General features: G+C 41.7%; 2 protein-coding genes across 6 annotated transcripts in view; one reads left to right on the top strand and one right to left on the bottom strand.

The window, feature by feature from the left end:
* Positions 1-207: 207 nt before the first annotated feature.
* LOC149750426 (uncharacterized) lies at positions 208-10,300 on the bottom strand. The gene is made up of 2 exons (XM_089907233.1): positions 8,620-10,300; positions 208-7,999 (listed from the first exon to the last, which is right to left on the bottom strand). The coding sequence occupies exon 1, from the start codon at positions 10,102-10,104 to the stop codon at positions 9,055-9,057; it is 1,050 nt and encodes a 349-aa protein (XP_089763359.1). The 5' UTR covers positions 10,105-10,300; the 3' UTR covers positions 208-7,999; positions 8,620-9,054.
* ENAH (ENAH actin regulator) overlaps positions 9,869-16,574 on the top strand; it is a 162,383-nt gene continuing 155,677 nt past the window's right edge. For 2 of the 5 annotated variants that reach the window (XM_089907220.1, XM_089907203.1), the window contains exon 1: positions 9,934-9,953. In XM_089907220.1, coding sequence (XP_089763346.1) covers positions 9,949-9,953 — 5 coding nt within the window. In that variant the 5' untranslated portion in view covers positions 9,934-9,948. Of the gene's footprint in view, positions 9,954-16,574 lie in introns of all 5 variants that reach the window. The other 3 variants (XM_089907224.1, XM_089907213.1, XM_089907197.1) reach the window with 3 other exon arrangements.

Raw genomic sequence — 16,574 nt, 5'->3', positions numbered from 1 at the left:
GACCTAAGTGTCTTGAGATCTAAGTTCCCTTCTTAGAGCCTTCTTGGATCTATCAGCTACTCTTGCTTCACTGCAGTCATTTCACTGGACTGCTGCCTATAAGCCTGGAGGCCAAGATCTAAAATATTGCTCTGAGACCTCCAGGAATATCTGCTTCATCCCTTCTTCCCTCCATTGAGAGAAACCGCCTTCTTGAACTCTTCTGAAGAATGACCTCAATGTCTTTTTCAAGTTGGAGAGAAACATGGGTTTCATCCCAACTCATGCCTGGCTCCTTAGCCATGATGTATAGACAATGGTCCCTCACTGGGAACTTTGCCAAGAACTGAGTAGGAGCTGATTCCTAAGAGTTTGGTGGATTAGGGGGGAGTTTCTTCCTCATATTTACCTCTTCCACCAAACTGATGGCCTGAGAGGGGTGCTCTCCCCCATAGGAACTTGAACATGAACAAAATCTTTTAATAACTTGTGGACCAACTGAGAGCAGTTTGGAGCATTCAAACAAGATTTTTGCTAAAGATTTGTGGATAACAAAAGGAAAATAAGGAGAGAGGGAAACAAGAATCTAGATTGCCTGGTATATAAATTACAGTTCTTGCTCATGACCTCAAGAGCTCTTGTCTTATCTGCTTGTAATTTGGTGTCCTAAGGGGTCCTGCCTTTTTATCATTCTGTGCATTCTTCCCCATCTTGCAGGTTCTGCCTTCTTCTGGAGGAAGAACTTCAAAGTATAATAACCACCCAACCAATGAAGAGTTTTGGTGTCTAAAGGCACATAGACTCTGAGAAGTCTTCAGAGCATCCCTTGATAAGAGAACCTGGGCACATCTAGTTGAACATCCTTCAACTAGAGCAAGAACTTTAGTCACACATTTCCCTTTCAGTGCAGCAGACATTGCTCTACTCAAAGAATGTGGGAACTTCTTGAAGAAGAAAAGGTTGTATCAGTTAATTTTGCTGTGTAACAAGCTATCCCATAACTTTAGCGGCCTTAAAACAATAACCATTATTTCTCATGATTTTGTGGGTTGACTGGGCAGTTATTTTGGTCTGGATATGCTCAGCTGGGGTTGGATGGTCTGGAACTTTCTCTTTTTTTTTTTTCTTTTAATATTTATTTATTTACTTATTAGGCTGTACCAGGTCTTAGTTGCAGCTTGTGGGATCTTCATTGCAGTATGTGGGATCTTTTTTTTTTAAGCTGCAGCATATGAATTTCTTAGTTGCAGCATGCAAACTGTTAGCTGTGGCATGCATGTGGGATCTAGTTCCCCTACTAGGGCTCGAACCTGGGCCCACTGCATTGGGAGCACACAGTCTTACCCACTGGACCCCCAGGGAAGTCCCTGGAACTTTCATTCACAATCTGCAGGTTGACAGGCTGTTGATCTAGGACCTCAACTTGGACAACTCCCTCTCATCCATGTGGATAAACCAGCCCAGGCTTCTTCATATGGCCATCTCATTTTTGGTTTCCAAAGAGCGGCCAGCAAGGGCAGGCAGCCTTTACAAGTCTCTGCTTGTGTCACATTTGCTATTGTCTCCCTGGCCAGAACAAGCCACATGACCAAGCTCAGAGTAGGTATGGGAGAGTCCAACCCAAAGGCATGGATACTGAGAGAATATTTATAACGGCCATTTTGCAAAAAATCTGACCACAGGGCCCACAAGTTGGTCCTGGCTAATTAAAGAACCTCTTCACCCTGCCCACAGTGGCTCAGGATGGTGCTGTGGCTCAAGCTGGACAATCAGAGTCCCTGCTGGTTGGATGGACTGTCCAGCTTTGGGATCACAGTGCTGATAGGATGTGAAATTGTAGGTAGCACAGTAGGAGAGAATAGGTCAAAACACAATAGTCAGAACAAAAAGGCAAAGATAAGCAGAACTATGAGATGAAGATGGTGACATTGTTGGAACCCCTGAATCTAGCTAGCCTGAAGATCATACTTGAAATATACAGATACTTTTTCTTTTTCTTTTTTTTTTCTTAAGCTACTTTGAATTGGATTTCTGTCAGCTGCCATCAGAAACCTAACAAAAAGACCTGAATAGAAGGTCAAAGGGGGAAAGTTCCTTTTATTTGATAGATTAAAAACATATTTTTTTATTTTATATTGGAGTATTGTTGATTAACAATGTTGTATTAGTTTCAGGTGTACAGCAAAGTGATTCAGTTTCACATATACATGCATCTATTCTTTTTCAAATTCTTTTCCCATTTAGGTTATTACAGAGTACTGAGCGGAGTTCCATGTGCTATACAGTAAGTCCTTGTTGATTATCTATTTTAAATATAGTTCTTTGATAGGTCGATGGTAATGGTGGGCGTAGTTACATATGGTAGATGTAGCATCAGGGCCTCTTGTTACTATACTCCACTTAGTGTCCTCTTACTAGAAACCCCATCATTAGGAGAGGATTAAGTGCCTTATAGTCTATGGGTTGATGTCAAATGAGTAGGAGTTAACCAAGACAGCAAATTGCTGCATGTCAATAACTTTTATGCACTTTTGCTCACCACCTAGACTGCTTTAATTCTTCCTTCCCTACTTGTATCACCCCAACCAGTTTTAGAACAGAGTTATTCTGGAAAGGACTCACTGAGTCAAACCTGATATAAACTATGAACTTAGCTAGTTACATCAACTTTCAAGATCAAACAGACTGTCCAGTGCTTGGGATACCAGAAGAACATGAAGAATCCCAGGCCAGCTTTCTTAGGAATTGTTTCTTAACTTAATTTGGGCATCATTCAGTAGGAAAGGAATGCCAAACCAGACCTGATATTAAACAGAAGCCTGAAGATATAAATAACTCAAATAGCAAATCAAAATCACTGTCTCATTAGTGATAGGACAGAAAAATAAAGTGAAAAATAGGAAGGAAAAGACCAGACTGTGAACTTCTGAAGGGAAATATTTGCAAGCGAGAGACACTGAATAAAATGAAAAGCAATGAGATGCTCAGTGAAGGCAACATTACAAAAAACCCACATAAAACAGGACCTATTTAAAGAAAATTTAATTATGAGATGCTTGACAGATATAAAATGCCACCTAAGGTAGATAAGAAAGCCTGAACAGGAAGCTAAGATAGCAGGGTTCTATTCAAGGCCTTTCCCTAAAATATTATAGCCAATAGGTATTGGTGATAAATTTTCAATGAGTACTTAAGTCCTAAAAAGGTCTTTCACAAGAAGATAAATGAAAAAATAGATGATTCCTTTTCAAAGACTTTATTAAGTCTCATCCTAGACTAAGACTTTTATGGCCAATTGCTTTGCAAACAACCATAGCTAAAGATAGCACAGGGTCACCTAGGGGGTATGGTATTCCCTATCTAGTCTCTCTGATATTAGTTAGAATATTACTAAAGAGTATGTAGACACTTCTCTAAACACCTTTAAAAACACTTAGGCTTGGCTTCATTTCGTTTATTGCCCTGTATTCAACAAAAAATGTTAGCGAATATACTCTAAGCATTTCTATATGAGTTTCTGGTTCACCAAATTGATTTAAGGAAACTTGACCTTTGTAAACTCTATTAACCTCTGGTAGTTGTATGGCTGGAATATCTAAGGGAAGGAGTGGTGAATGAGTGAATTACCACTGGTCGCTTCTCAGTAGCATTAACATTCTGGAAAGAAATATTAATTGGAGTTCCCTAATTTGGAGACTCATTTAACTCATTTATTGAGCCCCTGCATTGCACAAGGTACAAGCCTAGGCACTTGGGATACAAATCCCTGCCTAAGGGAGAGGTTTATTTATAGTTTGGGTAACCCAAATGTCATGATTTACTAGATGGGCTATTGCTGTAGCAGAATCAGGAATTAAGTGACTTGTGTTTTGCTTTGTTTTTAACCACGCTAGTTCTATTTCCTAAGTAGAACCTGAGTCTTATTCTTCTTTTTTTTTTTAATCAGAGAAGTAAAGTGAAATAGAAGCCACCTGGTGCAGAACTTGAGTGTGGCTTGTGGAACAGGACTTTCTGGCTTTCCCTTTCCTAGCTGTGTGGTTTGGGTTATTCTCTGAACCTTTCTGTACCTGACATTCATGAGCTACATGTATGGCAAGGATGACTGTAATGGTACCCAGTTTCTAGGAATGTTGTGAGGATTGACTGAATTAATGTATGTAAGTGCCTAGCAGGTTAGCAAACATCATTATTGGCTAGCCAGTCACTTATCTATGTTCATCTCTTACATTCCTGTGACTCAAAGAACACTTGTTCCTTCAAACGTAAAGCCTATCTCTGTTGGTTTCCATCTATAGCAGGCATTAATACAGGTAGAAGAGGGGAATGAGAGTAAATTTGGCCATTAAGTGCCTTCATTGTTGATTTGCAATTCGATTCATTCACCACTAGAATATTTAGCCACTGGCTACTTTGGTCAAAGGACTCGACTTCTTAACACACACAATGAGTACAATATCACCATTTTATTTCACCATAAGTTGGTAGCAATGAGAAATGAGTTAAGAGCATTAGAATGTTAGGTCAAATGAGAGTATTAACGATTAGGGACATAAATTATTTTTCTAATAATTGCTGCTTTTCTTTTGACTTCAGGAAAACTTGACTAGAGATTGAATTTTGACATTAAACCCAAGAAAATTAAGTTTTGAAGATAATTTCTCAAACTAGAATTTGGCCATGTTACCATGCTGAGCAACAGTTTCAAAGAGAAAGATAATTGGGATTTTTAATGAGCTTTGAAACTTACCAGAAAGGTGGGATAAAAGCTATAAAAGATGTGGTATTAGGCAGTGTGACTTTAGACAGCTCTTACAGGATACATCCTAGTGGTAATATCTTTCTTCTCTACTGTGATTAGCCAGAAAATAATCTTTTCTTTATTAGCTTTTCTCCTCATCTCCTTTGAGGAAATACTCAAAGGTCAGTTGTCACCCAATCATAATGCCCCTAGGATATTGACTGATGTTCTCAAGTTTGATTAAGTCAATGGGACAAGTAAATCAATTCAATGCAAGAAACAGGGCAACCACTCATTTTTTTCTTGCCAAGCTATCAGCTAGATTTTATAAACTAAGAGATAAGAGTTCAGAATTGGGTTATGGTGATGCTTCTTTTCAATCCAGTTCTTAAAGCACCATGATTTGATTGTTATCTAGAAATGGAGCCCACCTGCCATATTCATTAAATGGCAACCATAGCTGAATTTTGTGGAAATAATGCCTTGCATTTTATAGAATATGGCCTCTACCAATTGTTATTCCAATACTGTTCAGGCTTTAGGAATCTCCTGCCAAGTTTAAACACTGGGGCACTAAGAAAAGAAAGAGACTCCGGGGAAGAGGAAATGAAATTAGCTTAATAAATCCTAATTTGGAAGGGAGAAAAATGACAAATAGAAGAAAAATGCAAATGGTAGAGAGGCAAATAGTTTCCTCTAATGTCTGTCTCCTGATAATATTTTAGAACCGAGATTATATATGGACAACTAAAGCTGAAAGATGAGTAATAAAAATATCTTGAATTCTACTGGAATATCATGTTCTACATTATTTTTTCCCATTCTTGGGAAAACGAACAAACATTACACTAATTGCCACAAAAGAAAACTCAATACTGTTACATATAAGTAGAAAGTATACAATCACATCCACTCCAAACTATCTTCTTGTCCTCACCCATCCCTAAGTAACTCCTGAATTTTCAGGGTAGAACCCTTTTTTGGGTGATGGAGGAGACTGTGCCTACAATCCTTAGCAATGATTTCCTGACTGCTGAGCAGCATTAGTCACGCATCCTCCTCATGCCCATAAATGGAGGACAAGCCTACACTGATGCTCTCAGATGAATTTCAACAAGGCCTGTTCTGAGAGAACCCTCTGAGCCAGACTGACAACACTCCTGCAGCAAACCCATCTTCAACAGAAGCATGTTTTGTTTCATCGTACGCACACTGCTAATAGAGGCGTAGAACAACTTGGGATCGCTGTGCACACCTAGAGCTTGGAGCAGGCCTCCCATTGTGGTGTTAAGCTGGGGTGTTGCTCTGTGAGCCAAAGTTGAGGTCCACATACTCAGTGTTAAGAGGTGACTATTTTATTTTTTTAGTTAATTAATTAATTATTTTTTGGCTGTGTTGGGTCTTCGTTGCTGCACGTGGGCTTTCTCTAGTTGTGGCGAGCGGGGGCCCACTCTTGGTTGCGGTGCTCGGGCTTCTCAGCGCATTGGCTTCTCCTGTTGCAGAGCACTGGCTCTAGGGTGTGCGGGCTTCAGTAGTTGTGGCTCGCAGGCTCTAGATCACAGGCTCAGTAGTTGTGGCGCACGGGCTTAGTTGCTCTGTGGCATGTGGGATCTTCCTGGACCAGGGCTTGAACCCGTGTCCCCTGAATTGGCAGGTGGATTCTTAATCACTGTGCCACCAGTGAAGTCCCTAGACTGTATTTCTTTTGATGAAGAGTTTCCTCTTCGATTAGAGCATTCATTCATTCATTCATTCGTTTATCCATTCATTTACTTCCAAACATCCGGGTGCCTACCTGAGGGCCTGGTATTGGGCTTCAGGCTGGGTAGCCCTTGTGAGAGAAAAATTCAAGTGATTTTCACCATTCAGCCAAGCCAACACAAACTTGGCTAATTTTAGAGCAGGGTTTATGAGAAGAGAATCCGCTTTAATTCTTACTGTCTAACCCACTTACTTATGCCGTAGGTAGGCAGTATGGTGTGGTGGAAGGAGCAATGGACCCATAATTATAAATCCTGGGTTTAAGTTCCAGTTCCACCAAAAAGAGACTGTGTGACTGTGGGCAATTTACTTAACCTCTCTGGGACTCACTTTCCTTTTTTGAAAAATGAGTGGGTTGGACTTAAGATTCCTTCCATCTCTAAAATTCTTTTATTCTATATGGTAACACATTCCACAAAGTTTCCTTTGTGACCAGAATTAGTTGGTGATTTCTTAGCTCAAGTTTCCCTTTGCCCTCTTTTATTGTTAAACCAAATATGAACAAGAAGCAATAACATTTTGTCACAGCCAACAAATTGCCCTTCCACTGAATGACCTTTGGAGGTCAGGCCACCCATTGCAATATCTAAATCCAAAGGCAATGGTATGACCAACTTGTGAGCTGGCGGGCTGCCATCCAAAAGGATGGAAATGGTTGTAGGCGGCCAAAATTCTTGGCTGGTACATTTTTAATAAACATAGACAATAAGAACAGCATTTTCCACTTGGATTGCTTAATTTGGTGCCCAGACCATCAGAACATTTGCTGTAAGGATAAAGATGATGTGATATATCACTTATTTAGTGCAGGATGAATTAACTTTCACAAATGAGAACTAGGTTATGGAGTCATCTGTAAAGCATTTTTATCCTTGCCTCTTGTCTCTGGCAAGAGGAGATAGTTTGAGTCACTGCAGCAACATCTCCACCCCTTTTGGCCCTTTGTAAGAGTTTTCCCTGAAACATAAGCTCTGCTGGATTTACTGTATTGCTATGAATGAACTAAGGCAAATTGGTGCGAATTCTTTGTGGTCAAATATGTCTTAATACTTTTCCAAGATGGTTCAATAAGTCTTATTATAACTTTTCCAAGAAAAAAGCCTCCACAGCAAATGTTCTTTGGCTAATTTGGAGAATATTTGAGGTGCATGCGTTTTAATTACATAAATGACAGTGAGTGTTTATGATAAGGCAATGAACCTCATAGTTAGTAGCTATGGTTTTTAATTGTGCCTATTGCACAAACTCATCCAGTTCTTGTGTTCTCTATTTCCCTGTCTCTACTTGTAATATGGCAACAAGGACATTTGCCTGGCAAGGCTGTTTTCTCTCCAGTGCTTGGAGATCCTTGAATAAAATGCTCTTCTGTGATGGTAAGCTGTAATTAGGCATGTGGGTGGAAATTAGTGTTCAAGTACACCATGTTTAAGCAGAGGCACTGTACCTTTTGACTACTTGAGGCCACTCTGGTCCTGTGCCATAGGTCCAGGTCATTGAGTATATAAGGCTGTTGGTTTGAGGCTGCAGGTTCCAAAAAGAAAATAACTTGGTATTGAGTCTGAAATGGGGAAGCTTTTTATAGTTAAAACTGGGCCACACAGTTCTATTATAGACAAGTCAGACATTCACCAAGTATGACTATAACTTGTTCACTTTTCTTTTGGAAGTGTAAATGACCTCAACTATCAAAACTATAATTTGAATTGTGCCTCCATCTTAAAATAAAACACCAAAACTTTTGAATAGATTCCTGGAGTCATGGCAGGTCTTCCATCTTGGATTAGATCCATCCTAGTCATCTTAAAAAATACACATTCTTCCTCGGGACTACAAGAGGCCTGTAATTTGTCCAGTTTAAGTTTTCATTTGATTTTTGGATTTGCTTTTCGACACCTAAAAACTCCCACAACTATAAATCCTGGCTTTCTGGATGGGCTCCGCCCCCCATGCCATTGACTTTAAATGTTTTTCTTCGCCAGCATTTTACGTTTACCTTTACAAGGTGATTTCAAGACCAAACGAATGACGAAAAATTTTAAACTATCATTATTTGACATCACTCCCCGGCCCCCCGCCCCTCTCTCTTCCCCTCCCGCGGCCGGAATTCCCTTTTTGCTAATGACGATAGAAAGCGGTTTCACCGGCTGCGTTTCTCTTCCATTCCCGCTGCTGCACACGATGCAGCGCGCGTCTCCCGGCGACTGCGTTTCCCCGCGAGTTGGCTGCGTTCTTTCGGGGATGAAGTCATCCCTATACTTGGTGTGTGCATATCAGCTCGTTAAATCGGTACAGCACACTGGGATTCCTCGGGAAGAAAAGGAGCGAAGCGAACAATGATGACCATATTTTACATTTACACGCCACCCCCTCCCCCCACCCCGGAGGAATCAAGGGGAGCGGCGCGCGGCTGGGGCGGGCCGTGGGGCCGGCCGGGATGCCCATCGACTGGCAGGTCCCGTTCCTGAGATAGCAACAGGACGTGCTGAAGGCAAGCCCCGCACGAGGGCACCCGGACGGGCAGATCCGGAGTCCCCCGGCCCGGCGCCCAGTCACGCATCCCGGTTGCCGCCCCCGGCTTAGCAAGCCGGTGGCCGCAGGTCCCGCGCCGGGAGGTCCCGGCGCCCCAGTCTCCCCACTCTGGCGCGGGGGAGGCCCGGGAGCTCCCCCAGTCTCAGGGGAGCGGTAGGCGACCGGGGGGGGGACGACGGCCAAGGACAACCTCGGGGGAGGAACCCTAGCCGGCTGCGGACGGGGGGTGAGCAGCCCCGATCCCACGGTGCTGGGGAGGCGGGGTGGGAAAGCAACAAAGAGCCTTTGCTAACCCGTAGTCGCCGAGCCCGCTCCCGCCCCTCCCCGCTCTCCGCAGTCCCGCGGGGGGTCCGGCCGGCGGCAGGGGAACGCCCGGCCCCCCGCCTCCCCTCCCCCCTCACCGCCCCCTCGCCCCGGGGGAAGGGGGGGAGGAGGGCGGCGCCTGCGTGTTCCTCCGCCGCGCGCCCCGCCTCCTCCCGGGCTTCTCGAGGCGATCCCGACTCTCCTCCCGCGGCTGCCGCAGCTGCCGGTTGCACACGGCCTCGGCGGCGGGCGCGGCGAGCGCGGGCCTGTGGAGCTGCGGCGGGGCGCGCGGCCCCGGCGGGCATCCCTCCGAGGGCGGCCGAGGAAGCTCCCGGGGGAGGAGGAGGAGGAGGAGGAGGAGGAGGAGGTGGGGGGCTGTGGCGGCCGCGGGACCCGCTCGGCGCCTCGGCCTCTCCGCCCCCTCCCCAGCTTTTCTTTCGCCCTCTTCTCTCCCACTCCGGGCCGGCGCCTCGGCTTTGTGCGAGGAGATGGTGTAGCCCCGCGGCCGCCCGAAGGAGAAGCTGGACACTTGTCTCCCGGCGCCGAGCTGCGTTCCCGCCCCTGGAGGAGAGACCCCCCTCGGCTCGGCGCCTCCCGCGTCTCCCGGCTGCTGGGGAAGCCTCAGCGCGGCCGACACCATGAGGTGAGGGGCGCGCGGGGCGGGGGCCGGCGGGCCATTGTGCCACGGGAGCCGCGACCCCGCTCTCCCCGGACCCCGCCTTCCCTCTCCCGGCCCGGCGCGTCTCCCTGGTCTCTGGTCTCTTTCTCCCCCCTCCCCCTTTGTCCCTTCTCATTTCTCTTTCTTTCTTGTAATCCTCCCCAACCCTCTTATGGGGGGGGGGTCCTCTTTTCGACGTTGTCCCGTTTTTCCTCAAATGCTCCTCTTTCGCCCAGGATTTCCCTTCCTAAATTTAATTTGCTCCTGGCTCCCTCCCCCCACCAGCCTTGCAAGCCAAACCTGGGAGATGGGGAGGGGTTCGAGAATCGAAGCGTGCATGTTGCTGGGAAACAGGTATTTTTCCGTCTGGATGTAAAAATTTCGTGCACTTTTGTAACAAGACTCTCGTGTTTAATTAAAAAAGGGAGAAAAGTTTGAAAGATGTGAAATTTCTGTGGGGAATAAAGTGCTCTGGTAGCGATAGGTGAAAGCTCTGAAAGGTGAAATTTCACGATGGTGGGGGAAGGGAAAGAATTTATTAGGTTTATATTTGGGGGGACACAGTGAAAGACTGGGATAAGTAAGTTGTTTGGGGTGTGTAAACGGGGGCGGGAGAGGGATTTGTTTGGAAAACCGTTTTCTCTCCTTCCTCCGTAGCAGCCTGTGTTGCATTGCAGCAGCTGCTTTTTCCTTTTCCTCTGTAATCGATAAAACAGAAGCTAAATTATTTTTTCAGCCCCAAAGAATTGAAGGTACGGCCGTAAAATATTTTTTTTAATTGATACGGTGAAACATATGGTGTGATATTTTTCGTTTTTGTTTCTCCAATTGTGTAAGAGAATAAACCGTGATGTGGTGTGTCATTCATTGGAGATTTTTTTTCAGTCTTTCCTAAGCTTGTTTTGTGTCCCTAACCTTCTCTTTTCGGATTGGTGCAAGACTTCGTGAGAAATGGGACTTGGTAGACTGAAGGCTGATCCATTCTGCGTTATCATCCTTTCGGCCTGCCTTTTAGGTTAAACAGTTGTGGATAAAGTAAATTACTCCATTTCTGTCTTCTGGAAGAGATAGTCTTACAGTTCATTTGGATTTGAATCTCCTTTGTGTTAAAAGATTAATGGCAAACCGTTGCCAAGACCTTTATAATGTAATACAATGAGATTTGAATGATATAATCTACACATTCCTGCGTTTTGGCAAGAAAATGTCATGTCATTGGAATTCTTTCTCAATTTAAGTAGTTTTCATTTTAAACTTTTTTTTTTTCTGTCAAGGTTGAACACTACCACTTTGTTTATATATATATATTTTTTGTGGTATAAGCTGTGTTGAGTTTTCACTTCAGCTTACTGTGAATTTGAATTATGTTTTTCTTTAATTCCAACTTATAGACCTTTATTTGAAGGCTTTAAAATTTGTTTTTAATGCTGTGTTTCTAAGTGACCCTTTTCCTTAGTGATTTCACATGCAAGTTATTTTCAGATATAATGGATCAGTTCAAAATGTAATTATGGCATACAAACCAAAAAACATAATCTTCATGAAATGTGGCTTGAAAAATGCGAGTCATGCATTTGAGCGTGGTTTTTTTTTTATCAAGTTACTGATGTCCTTGAAGACTCAGGAACTATAATAAAACATCCGTAATGTTAACATCTTGTAATACAACATATTGTTGATCTCTGCTTTAAAGATTTAATGCTTATAGGGGTCTTGCAGACAAGAATTTATCAAATTTTTCCAAACTTTGGGTAAAATTTTCTCAACACTGAGAAATGTAAAACAATGAAAGTGGGATATTTTAAAATAAAATGATCGTAAAGTTGTCATACTCAGAGGTTGTGAACCAAAAAAAAAAAAGTTAAAAGTATTCAGTGAAGTTTGATCACTATCATGTATAGTTGTGAGTCTGTCAACAGTAAATTGTCTTCACTTAAAAGTTCCTTTTCTTATAAAAAGTAACTTGTAATTTTTAAGCTGTTTTCCTGCTCTATTCCTTATTAAATGTAGAGAGGGATGAATCACACTGATTCTTTCCAGTAGCATAAATATAGAACATGGTACATAGGTCAGAAAAGTTTGTTCAGGTAGTCTACAGTAATTCTTTGTAGACTAATTGTGAATAATTTAAGAGCAGAAAAGAGGATCAGCTTTTCACTTTGGAAGGCATTGGATTATTTGGTAGGTGGTTTGTACAACTCATGTATACACATTTCCTTAGATACCTGTAAAAGCAGGATGGTGTGGTATGAAAGTAAAAGGTTCTTGTGCTGGCTGCAAAAAGCTCTGGGATATTTTGGTGCTTAAGAAAGGGCTCTTCAGGTTATATTCATATTTGACTTAGTCCAAATGATGCTTTCAAGTATGGTAGGACATAAATGTTATGCTATTAAGTCGAGTCTCTCTTATTTATATTAAGGAGTAGTTCTGATGTTTTAAAGGCCATCCGGAAATAGGAGTGCATGAGTAGGAATTTCCATTTAAGTTGGTCAGAATTCTGAAGAGAGGATATGCTAAATATGTTGGCGGTTTAGGCATTTGTGATAAGATCTTTCAAGTGACTGTAATTTCAGGAATAGCACGCTCATTGTGGTATAATGTAATAATTCCTATACAGAAGGAAACAGAATAACACTTTACATTCGGGAAACAATCTTGACGGCATTCTGTACTTGTAAAAAGCTGTATATAGAATTACTTGTTAATGATTTGCTTACAGATAAGAATTTAAGAAATGAGAAAGTGTATTTCTAACATAAGACAGTGAAAGGGTTGAGACCCAAAAAACTGGTACTTTTGTTAGTGTAACATCCAACTCTTGGGTTCTGTTCTTATTGTTCATTTATGTAATGTTTCAAAAGTATAAGATTTATGATTGAGGTAGGTGTATATATGTAATATTAATATAGTGTATGCCTTTTAAATGATTACATTTTTACTTAGTTGGTTAGTTACTCAAGATCTTATTTTGATAGAAAGAGGAGCTTGTCTGATCTAAAATAGTTGCATGTAGCCTAGTGGCTAAGAAGAGCTCAGAAGATTTTGGATTGACATTCTTAGGTCCATATTAAATAGTCCAGGCTTCCACTCACTGTTCTTTGACTTTCTCATGGAAAAAGGTGTTGTGGAGTTGTGAGGATTCACCCAAGCCGCTTATTAGCTGGCTGACCTTGAGCTGATCACATTATTTCACTGTTCTGTTTTTTAAAATATGTAAAAATAGGGATAATTCTTTACTGGGTATTAAGGATCAAATGATAATGGGAAAGAGTGTGTATTGTGTACTTGTAAGCATTATACAATTATATTACTTCTTTTGTTTTAGGGCTTAGTTCTGTTTTAGACTAGTTATATAAATCTTTTGGGTAGTTAGCTTCACCTCATCCAGTCCAAGTGTGGCAAGAAGGTTTTTTTTTTTTTTAATTAATTAATTAATTTATTTATTTATGGCTGCGTTGGGTCTGTTACCACGCGGGCTTTCTCTAGCTGCGGTGCGGTGCGTGTGCTTCTCATTGCAGTGGCTTCTCTTGCTGTGGAGCATGGGCTCTAGGCGCTCAAGCTCAGTAGTTGTGGCCCGCCAGCTCTAGAATGCAGGCTCAGTAGTCGAGGTGCACAGGCTTAGTTGCTTCGCGGTATGTGGGATCTTCCCGGACCAGGGCTTGAACCTGTGTCCCCTGCGTTGGCAGGCGGATTCTTAACCACTGCGCCACCAAGGAAGTCCCACAAGCAGGTTATGTTTTGCTTATCTACTCCCAGTTGGTAGTGGCTGCCATGTTGATAAGGACATAGCTGCATTTCTGGGTTTGGTGAGAAAGTGCCATGATTAGTAATGTTTAATTGGGATGAGGGTCCCAGAGAGTGGCAATAGAGTGTTTCCTGGAATGCTCATTATTTAACCATCTGTGATCTAATCCACCCTTCTTATTTTATAGGTGAGGAAACCGATCTTTAAGTTTCCTTCCTGTGTGTATATTTAGTCTTTGAAGTAGTTATTGTGATTTTGTTACCTTCATTTAAATGTAATATACATTTTAGAGTGTGGCACAGTCAAAGCTCAGAAGATCCAGGGTTTATATGCTGACTTGTTAATGGAGAAAACAGATAAAATGGAGATAATTCTATTATTTCAGGGATTGCTGTGTCAGATGTCAAGTGAGATACCCATGAAAGGATACAAATAGTAGTCTCTATGCCCACGATCTTCCTTTATGCTTGTAGCTTTTGGATGTGTGACTTTCTCACAGACGTTAATTTTAGGGGCAGGAGCCAGATTTGCATTTTTTGGAATGTTAGTGCATTGTATTTAGGCATTGTTTTGCCTTGTAGGTATTAAGTGAACACATCTTGAATAAGAATGTGGATTAATGAAGAAAATTTACCGGTTTTTACAGTAGTCAAGGTTTTGGATACCTTTTTAGCCCAGTTGGAATAAGCAGAATAACTGGCAGGCCCATTTGGCTGGTATAGAAGAAATTACATACTGGACTGACAGTTTTGGTTACTTATCCTACACACAGCTTAAATCTGGGGTGACTGTATAACTTGTAAAACACCCAGTCTTTATCATAAGCATAAGAAGGATTTGGAAAAATGTGATTTCAATTTTTATGCAGTTGTTGGGGAGGAAAAGGATACTTAAACTCTTCCTGTACCCCTTTCCCCCTTCTTTGAAACTGACAGATGGAACTGAGTGGAAGTAAAAGTTAAAAGGGAGAATCTGAGCTGAGGCTGTACCTCAGTGAATGATTCCCCTAATAAGGGCTTATGAAGTTTTCTGGAAGAGAAATCAGGAAGGGATTCCTTGACAAGGGATTCCTCTGACAGGGGATTCCTTGTCAGACCTTCTGGGAAGTAGTCCTTAATTTATTTACCTCCCAGCTCTCCCTTTGTGTTACTATGTACTTTGCATATTTTTTGGCCATTGCATTTATTACATTGTTTTATAATGATCTGGATCTATCTGTCCCCTTCATTGTAAGCTCCTTGAGGGTAGGACAGCGTTTTTATATTAACGGTACCAGCAAAATATTAGGCAAATAGTGGGTGCTCATGTAAATGCTTAACTTTGGGGTGTCCTTTTCCAGAATCTATGTACTAACAATAACCAGCACCATTTTTGGAGCACCTGTAGTGTTCTAGAAGGTGTACTGGTTATTATAGGATGTAAAATAGTATTTGGCATATAGTAAATGTTAATAAAGTTATTTAATTGAAACAAACTAACAAAAACAAGCATCCTGACCACAGGAATAGTGTTCAGAAACAAATAGAGTATGTTTCTCACTCAAACACAAAGCTCAGAAGTAGCCAAAAAGAGTCAAACTCAGGTTTGTCTAACTCCAAAGCCCTTTTGGAGGATACCGGGTTTCCTTGACTTTCTCATTAAATTCTCCATTAACAGAATGGCCATCATTCTGTTTTTTAGTCTCTTTGATCATGGGACTTGCAGATATTTTTGAGCAACAAGCTTATGCATGTCTATTGGTTTAGCTTATTTCTACTCTACTTAATGACTGCTTTGTTTTGATTCTTCCTAGTGCTTAAAATACCAATAATTGGATAGTTTGTGATATTTATGAAGGAAGATGTATTAGCTTAGGGTGCCGTAACAAAATCCCACAGAAATTTATTTTCTCAAAGTTCTGGAGGCTGGAAATCTTGAGATCAGGGTGCCATTATGACCAGGTTCTGGTAAGGCTCTCTTTACTGGCTTGCAGACTGCCATCTCCTTGGGCACCTTCTACTATGTCCTCACATGGCAGAGAGCGAGAGCGAGAGCGAGAGCGAGAGCGAGAGCTCTTCTTATAAGGTCACTGATCCTATTGGATTTGGGCCCCACCCTTATGAACTCATTTAACCTTAATTACCTTCTAAAAGCCCTGTCTCCGAATATTGTCACACTGGGGATTAGGGCTTCAAAATATGGATTTTTTGGGGGAAATAATTCAGCCCACAGTAGCAGATACCCAGATTTTTTTTGTCAGTGGATATAACTTAGATGGAAGAAACTAATCTGTATAATGCTTAGATGATTTATAGATTGATTTTATTAAGTAACTCTACATGAAGAAATCATTTACTAACAGGGAATGATTTACACAAGAGACCTCTTATATTTTCCAGAAATTTCTGTACGCTGGAAGCTTCTGTTTTATAATGATTCTAATAAATTTAGTTAACATGTACTTTTCCAAAGAATCCTTTTGGTGTAAAGCAGTCAGTGTGCATATATTTCAGTGCAGAGGTTGCATGGAAGAGGGTAAAGAGGACAGGCTTTGAAGTCAACCTGAGTTCAGATTCTATTTTGACGTTTATGAACTAAGTGATTTTTGAGTAGGTTATAAACAGTTTTTGAGATATGAATTCCTTCTGTAGAATGGAGATGCTTTTTGCATTACAGAGTTGTTAGGAAAATTAAGTCAGAAATTATATAAAACCCTGGCATAGCATTTGGCATGTAAAATGGGCTTGAGAAGAGTAAATCCCCTACTTCTATGAAAGTCTGACATCTCTTAAGTTTATGTTAAGAATGTGAAAAACGATGTTAAATGGTGCAGCTGCTTTAGAATCAGTGTGGTAGTTCCTCAAAATGCTAAGCATAGAGTT

This window comes from Delphinapterus leucas, chromosome 1 (genome assembly GCF_059928025.1).
Source record: "Delphinapterus leucas isolate spDelLeu-1000000601 "Yukka" chromosome 1, BTC_Dleu_Yukka2, whole genome shotgun sequence".
In the NCBI taxonomy this organism is placed as follows: Eukaryota; Metazoa; Chordata; class Mammalia; order Artiodactyla; family Monodontidae; genus Delphinapterus; species Delphinapterus leucas.
This window is presented reverse-complemented; position numbering and strand designations above follow the sequence as displayed.

Coding starts and splice junctions, on each gene's coding strand:
- LOC149750426 (XM_089907233.1), bottom strand. CDS start 10,104: ATGAGAAGGGACAAAGGGGGAGGGGGGAGAAAGAGACCAGAGACCAGG.